The 13,755-nt window shown below is 35.0% G+C and overlaps 1 protein-coding gene across 2 annotated transcripts; it reads right to left on the reverse strand.

The window, feature by feature from the left end:
* Positions 1 to 1,022: 1,022 nt before the first annotated feature.
* On the reverse strand, positions 1,023 to 13,755 carry LOC113722585 (MADS-box transcription factor 23-like). 2 transcript variants are annotated; one of them, XM_072074960.1, is made up of 9 exons: positions 13,649 to 13,755; positions 13,208 to 13,441; positions 9,701 to 9,779; positions 3,435 to 3,496; positions 2,073 to 2,172; positions 1,909 to 1,950; positions 1,747 to 1,830; positions 1,470 to 1,624; positions 1,023 to 1,392 (listed from the first exon to the last, which is right to left on the reverse strand). In XM_072074960.1, exons 2-9 carry the CDS (start codon positions 13,387 to 13,389, stop codon positions 1,377 to 1,379), a joined length of 720 nt encoding a protein of 239 aa, XP_071931061.1. In that variant the 5' UTR covers positions 13,390 to 13,441; positions 13,649 to 13,755; the 3' UTR covers positions 1,023 to 1,376. The 2 variants fall into 2 exon arrangements, with proteins under 2 accessions (XP_071931061.1, XP_027101670.1); XM_027245869.2 differs by having other exon boundaries at positions 9,701 to 9,782.

Here is a 13,755-nt window from a genome sequence, read left to right on the forward strand (position 1 = left end):
GCCCATTTCCTGTGTTTACTGAATTTTCCCATCAGCAGATAGATGTAATAGGCCGTGATTCCAATATATAAAATATGGGCACCTTCTTAAAATGTGCAAGAGTAGAGTATGGAAATGAAGTGAATATTGTACATAAATTGGACCAATCATTCGTCTCACACTACATTGATGATTGATTAGGATGTTACAATGGTTGGCTCATTGAGTCTACACGTGCATGTTGTTTGATTGTGCCCCAAGTCACTGTTGAAGCTTCCTACGATGAAACACTTGTCTATCAACATATGGAAAAGGGTACCTGTTTCTTAACCTTCTTCAATTACCATCACTACTGCAACGGGTGAATGGGGCTTTATCTTTTTTTTTTTTTTGTCCTTTTCACATTTTCTTTTTGTGTGAACATGCAAGGGATGAATTTGATGGAATTTGCAAGTTTTGGTAAGTCCTCATGTATAACTTTGAGCCATCTAGATGGTATCTTGCTTGTTCACAATAATGAGTCTAGTGTTGATTTAGAAAAGGTAGCCTTGACACCAGAACACTTTTCTTGAGCTTTGGAGGTGCGAGGCAATTGTAATTTCTTGCTAGACATATTGTTTTCAATTGCAGGACCTGATGAAGTCACTGAATACTTCTTTTATTGTGAAACAGATCATTTAGGCAGCTTGCAGAATGCCTTTCTAGTAGAATCTCCTGGTGCTTTGGTATCACCTGTCAAAAAAGATATTGTGTTCCTCTAGTTTCATATATAAATGCCTTCTTTTTGGTTATTCTTGTGAGTGACCTCAAACTTGGTGACTGTGCAAATCCATGTTAGCTGTACAAGAGCATTGAGACTGGAAGCTTGTCTAGAGACATCTTTGCCATTCATCATTTTCGGTGAAGTTAATTTTTTGTTCAATCCTTCCTGCAAATGAAATAGATCCGAAGCTGGAATCGTAACATGGGGTTTCTAAAGTACAGAAACTCATTGTCACCCTGTAAAACTCTGTCTGCAGGTCTAGCATTTACAGGATTAATCATAGCCACAGAAACATTTCACAACGCTGTTAATTTTGAGTTTGGTACAACTTTTACTCTTGACAATACCAACCAAGAGAAGAAAAAAAATCACTTACATGACCTACCGCAGGTACCACAACTTACAAGCATTAATAATCAAAATGTTTAGTTACAGCAAACCTCGGACATCCTTCAAGATCTTATTTCAATGCTTACTTAAAATCCATGTGTTTTGCACTGTAACTAGATTTACAACAACTTGAAGTCTGTACCACAGATTGGAATGAAACCTGAAACTCAGGGCTATCATGCGTAATGTAATTCATCACAAATGTCAGTCACTAGGAGTGATAGTCTTCATCACTCTTTGCTCCCTAGTACAGCTCCAGCCTGTTATAGGTCAGATGTATTATTAAAAATAGGAAAATCACCTTAATATCACATAAATCTTGTGAGGAAAAAATTACCCAAGCTTCATGGGATTTTTTGGTGCTTCATTCCTCTGTGCATGCGGCTGGCTTAGCTGGAGATTCATTGGTACATGTAAATCATTCATGTTGCTGGTCACATTTGTTGTACATATGCTCCCGTGTGATTTATTTATGTTCTCTTGTTCTTGAACCTGGATCCAAAACTCATTTATGGTCAGCCGGCTAAGAGATATTTCTCAGTGGACAGATGAAAAGCCAGCATTCTCTCTTGCTCTCTCTTTCCTTTCATTTGTTTGGGCTTATCTAAAGTTACCTTCTTCTGCAGTTGTATGTTCTCTTGATGAATGAGGTTAACCTTGTTGTACAACTCAATATTTTCTTCATGAAGATGATTCCCCTGCAATGGAGATAGCAAAGTACTATCAACACATGTTTTAGCTTAAGAAACTATAAAATAGCAGTAATTGCTCACAACCTTCCGATGTAATTGCTTGATTTCATCAGTTAGAACCTGCTCCTGAAGAAATTAAGCTATGGTCAGGGTGATAGTAGATTAGGTATTCTCCAGGATCATTGATATACTTGATCTGGAATTATTGGATATTGCAAAGAATTGCCTTAGAAGATGAAAGGATCTACCTTTTTTACGCGGACTCCTTTCAAACTGACCTCCAGTTGATTCTCGAGCTGTACTAGATCATTGACGCTCAACCCAAATAATTCTTCTCCTAGAAGCTTCCTGCTCTTACATGGACACTACATAAGGTATTTGTTTTGTTCTTACCTAGACAGCCTCAATACCCTTTTAAAAAGCATATAAGAACCGCAATGGTACATTTTCTACCATTTCCTCTACATATCTCTTATCTCCAGATTGAGAACATAAATAATCATCTCTGTAGTGATGCATCTCAACTGAAAAAGTTAAGAAAGAAATAAATAACAGGTAGGTGTGATCCTTTATGGAAAAAAAAGTTGATTTTGAAGTCAGATATTTCATTTCTGAATCAGGACTTTGACTTTCTTGAATAGATTTTTTTCCTCAATAAATTGCCATTAAAGCAGCCTTTCATTTTCCTTGTCCTACCTTATAAAAAGTTACTGCCTCTCCTGACTGGCAGCCAAAAATTTTGTCCTGTCCCAAATGATAAATATAGATGATATTCACTAGAAATATATTATCTGTCTAAAGAAGCACTCCTTTAAAGAAATTCGTGCAAGGAAATATCAGCAAGCTTTCATCAAGTTGGTTCACATTAGATTAGGACATCTAGAATGTGCTCATGACCTACAGTTTATGCAATCTCTAATTGAGTACATAAGATTGTCACCTATCAGCCCTTTTTTCAGAGAAATGCTGCTTCTGTCTGAAAAGAATCACGTTTACTTAGATAGAACAGCCTAAGAGAGTGCATAGCTCATGTCCACAACTAAGTCCATGGTTTAAGGTTCAGATATCTCCTTAAAGAAAAATGCAGAAAATTGTGACAGTCATAATTAACAAACATGGTTCTTCATTTCAATCCTGTGTAATAACAGTAGAAGAAAGGTGATAATAATAACTCACACAACTAGGGTCTCTGTCTGAAGTCAAGAGAGTACTATATTACAGATAGAAAGGCAAAGAAAGTAAAAACGCCAAGTATTCCAGACTGATTAAACCTAGAGCTTTTTTGTGTAAACTTTGCATTACTTATGAGATTGAGAAAATTTTCAAGTGATCGCATGAGAAAAAAGTTTATTGGGATATAAACTTACACTTCATAAGCAATCAATCTCATTAAATTAAGTCAACTTGGGTTGGACACCTTACGTTCTTTAACAGCTGTATTAGCAATTTGCCTGTATTTTGCAATTCAGTCAAGTATTCCTATATCTCTAGCCACTCAGTGCCTTCCTTTTCTGGTTGTCTATCACATCTCTCTATGGATAAATGTACTTGGATATGAATTTCATGCAAGGAGTAAAAACCACCTTTGAGGTTGCCTTCTATAATCTTACCTGTGGGTATCTTGCAAGTAATGCAGCTGCTGCCTCAAACTTGCTACTTCCCTTTGCCAAAACTGTCAAACAATGTAATGAAGTGTTTACCCGGTTTAAGATTAAAAATTCAAGGCATAGTTTTAAATTTAGTTCCCTTTGCTTTTACAACGAAGCGGGAGGTACGCGAACTGCCAAATATACCACAATTATATCTAAAAAACAAAAGGCAAATGCATGTTATGAGTTAAATGCACTTATTATTCATCAGCAACAACAGGACATAGTTCAGCATTGTAAAATGTTATCAAGCAGGTCCATTTTTGTCCTTTGCAAGTTATCTAGATGTTTCATTTCTTTGAAAATTGAGAACTCACTAGATTAAATGTTACTGAGTAATACGAACTACACCTTTAGGATCTGTCTAGTTTCAGAATACTAATCCATTCCGACAAATTGTGAAAAAACAGAAATATGTAATCATCATAACAATGACCAATCAATGTCATTAATGGCAGTTAGCTGCCCTGTATTAAGATGAATTATCTGGGTAATGGATGTTCTACTGGAAGATGAAAGTCACAAAGTATGCTTGTTGGAGCATATCACAGGCAATGTCACTTGCGCAGATGAAATTGTGCAGGAGCTCTTGCACTTGATATTTATCACATGACCGAATAGCTTCTTCCCTCAATAGATACTGTAAGTACATAAATAATTTTTTGTTAGTCTCACTGCCAGTATGAACTTGAAGTTTGGTAACAGATTCAACAAGGAGTTGCCTACCTAAACCTACAAGTTATATAGCATGAACTTAGAGGTGTGACTGGAGGCGTTGGTATGCATAAATACAGAACTGACTGCTGTGGCTTAGAGGAGGAGAAGGAGCCAATTTGGAAGCTGATTCTGACTTGGGATGACCTGCAGAATGGAATTAATCATTATCTCGTAAGTAAATGCCTTTGGGGGTTGGCTTAAAAGTAGTAAAACGCTTTTGAAGGGATGATATGTCAGGTACAAGGATCCAACTTTGACTGGAACATATCTGTGGAAAGAAGTTGGGTTGTGAATTTCTTCTAGACCATACAACATCTTGAATGTGGAATTAAGGATTCAGAATCTGGCAGACGAGGATTTTTACTTTTTAGGCATCTAAGCGATGCAATCACAGTCATGCTAGAGTTCTTTAACTGGATTTTGAAGTCGGCTTATGCTAGCATATCTTGTGCACAAACATTGCCATATTCAGCGCAGCAAGTCTCACACTCATTCCTTTGCGGACACCTGCACATCTATTGTCAATCTTAAAACAAAACTGAGCAACATTATCATGAGGACGACTGGTTTTCTCTGAGTTAAAAGGTCGAGGTTGGATCTATCCTGTTACTGGGACCAGCATCTGATAGAGAACATTCGTAACATGCTTGTGGAATACATGATGGTTCTACCTGCTGTCACCCTTACGACTATCTGTAATGTAAAGGAGACTACTTACATATATAGGTTCAACCGGTTCAACCTGCCGTACCAAACTCCGGCTCTCCCTTACAAACGGGTTCTACCTGCTGTCTACGTTATACTTACATTACCAAAATGTACCAAAATGAGCTGTGGGCATATAAATTCATATCTTCCTGTACCTTCTGGAGCAATGATTTTGGCTTTTGACTGAAAACAACTGGGAAATGGGTGAAGAAAAGGTAAAGGTTTGCTTGTCTAGAGAACGGGAAAACGACGTCTCAGTCGTTGGTTTGACTCCAGCATAGCTAACTAATTCAGATTTTGGAGTGATGGTACCTGTCCAATTCTGGAATTGAGTCTTAATCTTTCTAATTATTGGATTTCCTTAATGCAATTATTGCACTTTGCTTGATTTACGGCAAATACTGAATATATTGTACGTGCATTCTTGGCTCAGTTGAAAAATGCTGAGGAAGGTTTGAATACTGGCTCAAAATGCAGAATCCACACTGCGATTACCTTGTTCAAATTTCACGTCAAGTGCTGAGAGCTGAAGAATGGACAACTTTCCTCTTTACATATGGTGATCAGAAGTAGTAAAATGTGTTTATTGTCATGATACATACAAATGCTCCTCATGACGTAATCAAGTTTCAGATTAGTTCTGTGGTCACTGACCAGCTCTACTTTAAACAATTCTTCTCTTCTACCTGGTAAAAAATTTGGAAAAATCGAATACTGACCTTCAATTGGAAGAAAAAAAAATTGTTTTTTTTTTTTTTCAATTAGAAGAGATTTGAGATTGGTACATTGATGGTCTGAATATGTACCTTATAGGCCCCTCTTTTTAAGTCGTGTATCCATTATGCTATGAATGAATGCTTTTCGAGACAAGCAGTTCTGCTGCATACGTAGGAACCTTGGTGTTTTAATTTGTGTCCTTCCCCAAAAAAAAAAAAAAAAAAATCTTGGTGTTCTGTGCGATGCACAATTAATTCTGTGTCTAGACCTCTGGCAAATTCAACTCCAGTTTTCTCTGATCACTTGCAATCTATACGTCCCACTGCCCTTTTAGGCCAAATAGTTGTGATCTCACCAAGCAACTTGCAACGATCAAAATAATCTTGAAAAATCATCAAATTAAAATTTAAGCATAAATTCAAGCACTGTTACTATTTCTAGTTAAAATATCACCAAAAAGAAAAGAAATCGAACAAGCCCGAAAAATAGCTCGAGCTCGTTTGTCATAAACCTTTCAGGGCATTTTAACTGGTAAAAGCTGAACTGCTTGACTTTTATATTTGGAAATCCAATTAATTTGATGTAAAATAAATAAATAATTTTGTTAGTTAGTTCAAAAGCGTTTTGATTAAATTTTGGAAACATATAAACCATATTGGATTATTCAACATATTTTTTTTCCCAGTGGACCGACCGGAGGCACAAAGCCCACGAAACATTTTGTTTCAATACTATCTTTAAATTGTTTGTGCACTCTTTATGATCTGATGCACGTAAAAAAAAATAGCTGTATTTTGGTGTATTGCATGTACAAAAGTAACTTAGAAATTTTTTAATTTGAGTTGCACCGAGATTTTATCCATTCTGCCAATCTCGATATTTTTCATTGCTTCGCCGTCCGTTGTTTTTTGTTATGCCAATTTTCCATTGACCAAAATCAAATGAAAAATTTCAAGCTGATATTTTTATTGCATCTGATTCTCAAGTCATGATGCTTCTTCCCAGAGAGGTGAGGTGTAAATGCAGGCGCACGTCGTTTCATTCTGGAATTCATTCCGTTTCATATCCCTAATGTCGAATGATCTTTAAAATTACAAATGACTTTCTGGAGCAGATCATTTGCTGCAGAAGTTAAGTGGCTTGATCCGCTGAATCATGTACTATCACTACATTAAGTTAATTAGTAATTTTCTAGTTTCGCAGGGTTGCCTAATCTGTCATTGTTTAGTCATTAGTCATTGCTACCGACACCATACGTACCTTGAGGGTTGTCTATCTCTATAATGGCCTCGTGAATTGGAGATTCCTTTGGTCCATGTTGTGGTTTACGTTTAAATTCTTCCGGCGTCACGTCACTCATCTGGGATCTGGAAACGTTGATGAACGAACTATCTTTCAACGGAGTTAATGTTCGAACTTGAAGTTCTCTCTCTCTCTCTCTCTCTCTCTCTCCCTCCCTCTCTCTCTCTCTCTATCTTTTGAAGATGATCTCGCATGGCAACACCAAAAGTCCTGGCTTCTGCTCGTTCCTCTGCAAATGCAAAGATAATCATATTTAGGTATTCTCTTGCACAGGTGAACCAAATGTATATGTTAATATATACTGATTAATACTCCACCTGTTATCCAGAAGCTCACAGCATTCTCCAGAACCCTCAGCTTGTTTGCTTCACCGCATACAAACTTCGCCAAGCCTATTGGAGAATCACATGCTTGATGAGCCAAATATTCCATCCTCTTTACTTACTGCTCTATGCCATAAATGCGGTTAGCATAGAGAGAGTGTTTCTACATTAGGTCCTGTACGTGAACAACACTCAGAATCTATGGGTTATAACTAAGGGCTTGCATGGTCTTCTTCTTAGGGCTTTACAGGACATGGAATTTTCATTCTTGGCTTCTTGTAAAGATAAAAAGCTAAGGATTTTAGATTGTTGTCTGTGTCAATTGAACTGCTTGGACACTGGCAGTTCTGTGTCGTTCACTTGTCAGTAAAAGTCACCATAAGACTGATGAAGCTACTCATTTCTGTTAGGTATATAAAGTCATGGTGGTCGCTAGCTTCGAATTTACTTATTGACCTCCCACATCCAAATGGATCGAGCTAACTCCTTAGAGGTGCCAGCCTCCCAGATTCTGGTCTTCAATAGCGAAGGAGTGCCCCACGCTATCGGCCTATTTGCTCCATGTAAACACTTCAAGAGGAATTAATGCCTTTAGGTTCGTCCTACACTTGAGCCTCAGGTATCAACTAGATATTCCTAGAAAGAACTAATCCTCTATGTGGAAACCGAGCTTAAAACGTACTAATTAGCATCAAGAACTGAATCTTGCATGCCCTAATCCATTGAAGGGCAAACCCCGAATGGTCAAAGATCCAATTCCCCAGGACAGTATCCAAATGTCCGATGATCTCATAACGTGGTGAACTACAAACAAATGCTCCTTTGTCCTCTATATTTGATTTCGTAAACACTTGCATCTGACTTTTGCAAGACGCATGCTACCCCAGGCTAAGCAATATGATAGAGAAATGCATGCCAGTTGAGATGAGATTATAAAGTCACTTGGGAAAAGGGATGAATCCTATGAAGGTGTCGAAGGAATATATTGTCTCGTAACTTAATTGTGCGTTTGATAAAATTGAAATCTGAAAATTGAAATTCGAAGTGTGAATCCATTTCAATTTTTCATTATTAAACGTATCTAAACATATTAGCATCTAAATCTATTAAATTTAAGTACTGAATCGATTTATCAAATAAGGCCTTAGTCTTATTTAGTAAACATACTTATTAACTACAATCTTAAAAAATTCTCGTAAACTTTTCAAATATTGAAGAGTACTCGTACATTTTAACAAAATTATAAAATATGAACACATAATAAACTTTTCCTTTATAATAGTTCACAAATACTACATCAATATATGACAAAATTACACAATTTCTATTTCTATAGAGATAAAAATGTGATTTAAGAGTTTCCTAAAACTAACAAATGTTTATATTGCACTTTTGCCATATATATATATATATATATGCATCCAATATCACTAATTTGCTAAAACTATAATTAATATAATACCTCATGCACAAGAATATGAGTCAAAAGTAATATTGATATAGCGTAACATTTAGGAATCATCGTAAATGAACCTGTACTTTTAGTTTTGTGGCTTTCATACAGATTTTTATTATTTCCTGCGATGCTCCACACGTAATTTGCTGAACTCATATCTGCCTTTGTCATTTGATTAAAAAATTCGTATAGTATGTGCATGTGTAATATTTACCATATCTTGTTAGCCATGGTACGTATATATACACTTGAAGCTTTTAATAAGCAGGAAAATTGTCTACGCTGTTATTTCCCAAAAAAACTACATAACTGAAATAGTTTAGTGGTTATGTGGCCAACTAACCAATAGCAAGATATGTTATGTAGTACTTTTGATTAGTGGATCTTCTCTTTGCTTTTGACTTTTTTAAGTTGCTTCAGAAAAAAATCACTTATAGCTTTAATCATGGACCTATGGAAATTAAGTTAATTAACGAATAGTTAACAGCCCAAAAAAATGTAAAAGATTCCCATTTTCAGTTGAAGCTGCCCTATTTTGTACAAAATCTCTTTAACATTAATTAGGCAACAAAAGCTACTATTTTAATATTAGGATTTTTCTAAATAGACACTCACTAGTACATTTAAATCACACTTAACAACCATGTGAATGTAGTGTATACTAGTAATAATGATTATTCTTTCATGTATTTATATATTTTTTCTAATTAACTTTAATTTTAAAAAATTAAACATCCAGAGTATATTTTAATGAGTGTCAAGTCCTTAAATAGATCCTTAATTAGTATTGATTCTATCAAGGAACAATCAGCTGCTTCAAATAAATCACAATAAGCACAGAACTTAGATACTAAAATGCTATAGCTTTGTTAGCTATAATGACTTCCAAATTAGTTTATTGAGCTACAACAACTAAGCATAATGTATACTATGTACATACCTTCACTATTTATGCACTAGCTTATTGAATTAATCATAAACGAAGAATGTTTGGTAAAAGTTACCTTGATCTCAGAAGCAGGATTCAACAGTCTGTGGTGCTCCTCTTTCATTCTGTTGTATCTTTCGATAATAGATTTCATGCTGCTGATGATGAAGGAAAACCAGAAAGAAAAAAAATTATAGAGATGTTCCATAAACAAAGAGGGATATTGGGAGGGAAAAAAAAAAGAAAATCTAACGAGTTGAGCTGATACAGAAGCCCAATTTGGCAATTAAAATGTGGAATTTTTTTATAGTTTTTTCTTCCAATACTTATTTTAGCGTCTCAGATTCTAATCTTTTCCCTCTTTTTTTTTTAAGACTCTAATCTAGTTTACCAAACAAGGAGAAAAAAAAAAACAAAGAAATAAACATTAGTATGTCACTATCACTTCTAGTTTGCTCCCCGTTTAGTTCCATGCATGAACCTGGAAAGTGTTGAGAATTCTTGAGGGGTTGGAATTATCAGACAAAACCCTCGGGCTCTAAGCATGCATGTTTCTATCAAAGATGAGCATTTATCCGATCCAGGTCATTAAAATGGGAGCCCTATTTTCCTTCTTACTTTTGCCCTTGATTTTTGCCTCTCACCCATTCTTATCATAAGTACTCTGTTAAGATTAAGGATGGCTGCTAGGTAATAAATACTTAGTTTCAAGCTAATTTGGAGCATGAAAACTGGAAAATTAATCAGTCAAGCTACCGAAATAGTAGTGAACAAGTCGTGTTGTAAGAATTGATTTAAATGAACTCACGTGAATTGCTACAAGTGTGAGGATTATTTAAAAAAATAAGGCTTGATAAGGGGCTCCATAGTGGAGATGAGTATCCAAAGCGGAAATTAAGAGGGATGTCGACTCCCTGCCATCTATGGCACTGAAGCAATGCTTTCAATTGAGCAGAAGCGATAATAGAAGGAGTTTCAGCAATTTTTTTTTTCTGGGTCTACAATTTCAGCATCAAGAGATGAAAAGGCATTGACAAAGCATTAACTATTTGGCTGTAAACATGTCCATACCTTTTTTCAAACACTTGACCAACAAAAATGACACGTTAAGAATAAGGAAAAATGAATTCTCATCCCTCACTTCACTTGAGTGTACATGCATGAACATCAATAAAGATAGGAATTTATAGAAAAAAAAAAAGGGGAATTCTCATGCTACATGATCTTTTTTTTTTTGGGTGAGGAACGAAACATAGAAATTTATTAACAAAAAAAAAAAAGAAAGGAAAAAGAACATGGAATTTCTAAAGTATGATGTAAAAGATTTCAAGTTTCCAATCCATGACAAGATATAGTTTAAACAAAACCATGAAATACAGGATGGCTTTCCATAATGAATCAGCTAGACTTTTTTATTTATCTTTTTTCTTTTCTCTTTGTTTCCTTTATTTCTTTTTCTCCTTCTTCTTTCTTCTCTTTTCTCTCTTCAATCCTTTCCAGTAGAAAACTTCATGTCAATAGAAAACTTTATCTGAAATTTGGAATTAAGTTTTGGATGAAATCTTAAAAGGCATCCAAAACTCATTTCAATCTTTGTGTAATGTCATGTATCATAAATTGTAATTAATTAATTTTAATTATTAAGTTACAAATTCATCTTGTGATTTTTTTTTTAGAATAAAATGAGGAACTAGAGTGGGAAGGAAAAAAGTAAAAGAATTCAAAGGTCAAAAAATGGTACTTTGGAGAAGGGGTTTGAATATTTTGTGATTATTTGAGAAAAAATAAATATCTACAATTTCTCTTTTTTTTTTTAAACTGCAATTGCTAAGATGAAGTTTCTTTTAGAAAAGAGAAAGAAGTAAACAAAGAAGAAAGAGGAAAAAATAAAGGAGGGATAAAGGGCAAAGAAAAAAAATACTAAAGAGAGAAAAAACAAACAATTAGAATTTTGGAATGATAGAGGAGTAATTTTGTCCAATAGAAGATAATGTAAGACAAAAACAAAGTTAGGAAGTAAAACAAGAAATGGGGTATGCTTTAAGGGGAATAATTGTGATTAACCCTTTATAATTAAGTGAGGAGATGGTAAAAAAGGAGCAATTTTAAACTGAAAAATTCAAAGTGGCCCAAAATAGATTATAGCAATTGATTTGCTGAAAGAACTAGAGGTGCAAATTGGATTAGTTCATTATCATATTCTCTAAACACTTGCTAGGGCAGCAAAATAGACCAGCCAGTTTTTCTTACAAATTTAAACACCTTACCCCTTGGCTGTCTCTCATGCATGTTAAGACTATATCGTTCTCTTTTCAAACATCTAGTGAAGGGAGATAGAATAGGACCTATCCCACTGGAGTACAGCTAAATAGAAAAAGTTAAGAAGAAATGTACTTTTGATACAAAATCTCTATACGTACAAGATAGATTACTGATGACTATTCCCAATAAAGTTTATTTATGCTATATATATATGTTTTAAGATGGCCTTGTTTTGGGAACAAATTGGTAAGGAAATCAAATTATTTGACACGAGAATTGAAAGGTAAAACAAAGGCTTTAGAACGATTTAGCTACTAGAGTTACAATTAACCTTAGAGTTAAAACTGAAAGCAGGAATGTCATCATGGATATATCCGGCGAGGCAGATGGCAAATTCCTTTATAATTGTCTATCTTCAGAAAGCATGGAAAAGTGTAAAGTGCTGTGAAAAGTCTGGCATTTGTGCTGGTTTATGGCCTTTAAGATTGCCACCAAAAAAAAAAAAAGAAGAAAAGAAAAAGGGAGCATGCGTAGGACAAATTCGCATGATGTTTAACATTTTCGTACTGGGACGCGAGAAATTAAGTGTTCTTGAGAAGAGCAACGTATTTATGCAACCTGGGTTTTATTTTACTATGATAATGATATTTTTGTTTGGCAGTGGTTGTTTTCTTTTTTACCATCACTGGTTTGAATGTTTACAGATCAGATGTTTACATGAAAAATTAATAACGGAAGATCGATGAACGCAACACAACTCTAGTTTAGGATCAAAGGGCTAAAATTCTTCTTCCTGCTTATTACCTCGTTTAAACAGCACACTGGTTAATAAAAGAGTGAATCCGTTGGTTATTTGAGACATGATTACAATATAAGTAGGGAAATGAAGCCTTAACTTCTATTTTGTATAGCTGTTGCCTCAAGACATACATTTCATTGAATTCTTTAAAACCCAAAATTTTCCCAAACCCAGTCACAATTCGATGACTTGCATCTTTTAACAATTTAGTACTTCAGATGACAAATTTTACTTCCCTTACAGCATAGACTCCAAGAGATGATGAGATGAGGAGGACTCAGAGGCAGCTATTCTGATGAAGAAAAAAATCTTTTACGCCCACCTTGACTTTTTCTGGTGATCTTAAATCAAAACTTAAATAGATCCATTTCTAAATTAAACCGGCTGAAGGGGCAAAAAAATTCAATGACTAGACACTTGTAATAATTTCAAATTTACTTGATAATGGTAAAGAGGAGAAAATGATAGGAGAAGATGCGAAATCAACAGAGGATGGGAGCAATGGTTATATGTCAAACTAACCTAGTGCTGGCATAATCATAGAGCTTTCCAGTGCCAGAGAAGATAATAACTCCAACTTCAGCATCACAAAGAATTGCTAGCTCCTTGGCCTTCTTCAACAAACCATTTCTTCTCTTTGAAAAGGTGACTTGCCTACTTGTGGAATTGTCGATCCTACGGATCACAATCTTTCCTCTCCCCATCTGATCTTCTTTTCTACGGTGTTAAATTACTAGTAAAACTTTCCTTGCCAGTCTGCTTTCCAAATGATTTGACGAAATGAGTTACTTTCAAAGATAAATAATTAGTAATAATGAAAAACAAAAATAGAAAGCTTGCAGCACGGTAAAGATCGAGCAATGGCACAATTTTAGCAGTCAACAAAAATGAAAAAGGGAAAAAAAAAAAAAAAAAAAAAGAGGACATGAAAGGAATAAAAGGGTGCTGATAGAAGGGGCTTACTACTTGAGAGAAAGAGCAAAAAAGGACTTGGTGTTCTCCTTTTTGGAGGAACTATTTTGGAAGCAATTTGTAGCCTTAGATGGAAAGGAGAAAATATTAGGGTAAAA

The sequence above is a fragment of the Coffea arabica genome, chromosome 2c (assembly GCF_036785885.1).
Source record: "Coffea arabica cultivar ET-39 chromosome 2c, Coffea Arabica ET-39 HiFi, whole genome shotgun sequence".
Classification (NCBI taxonomy): Eukaryota; Viridiplantae; Streptophyta; class Magnoliopsida; order Gentianales; family Rubiaceae; genus Coffea; species Coffea arabica.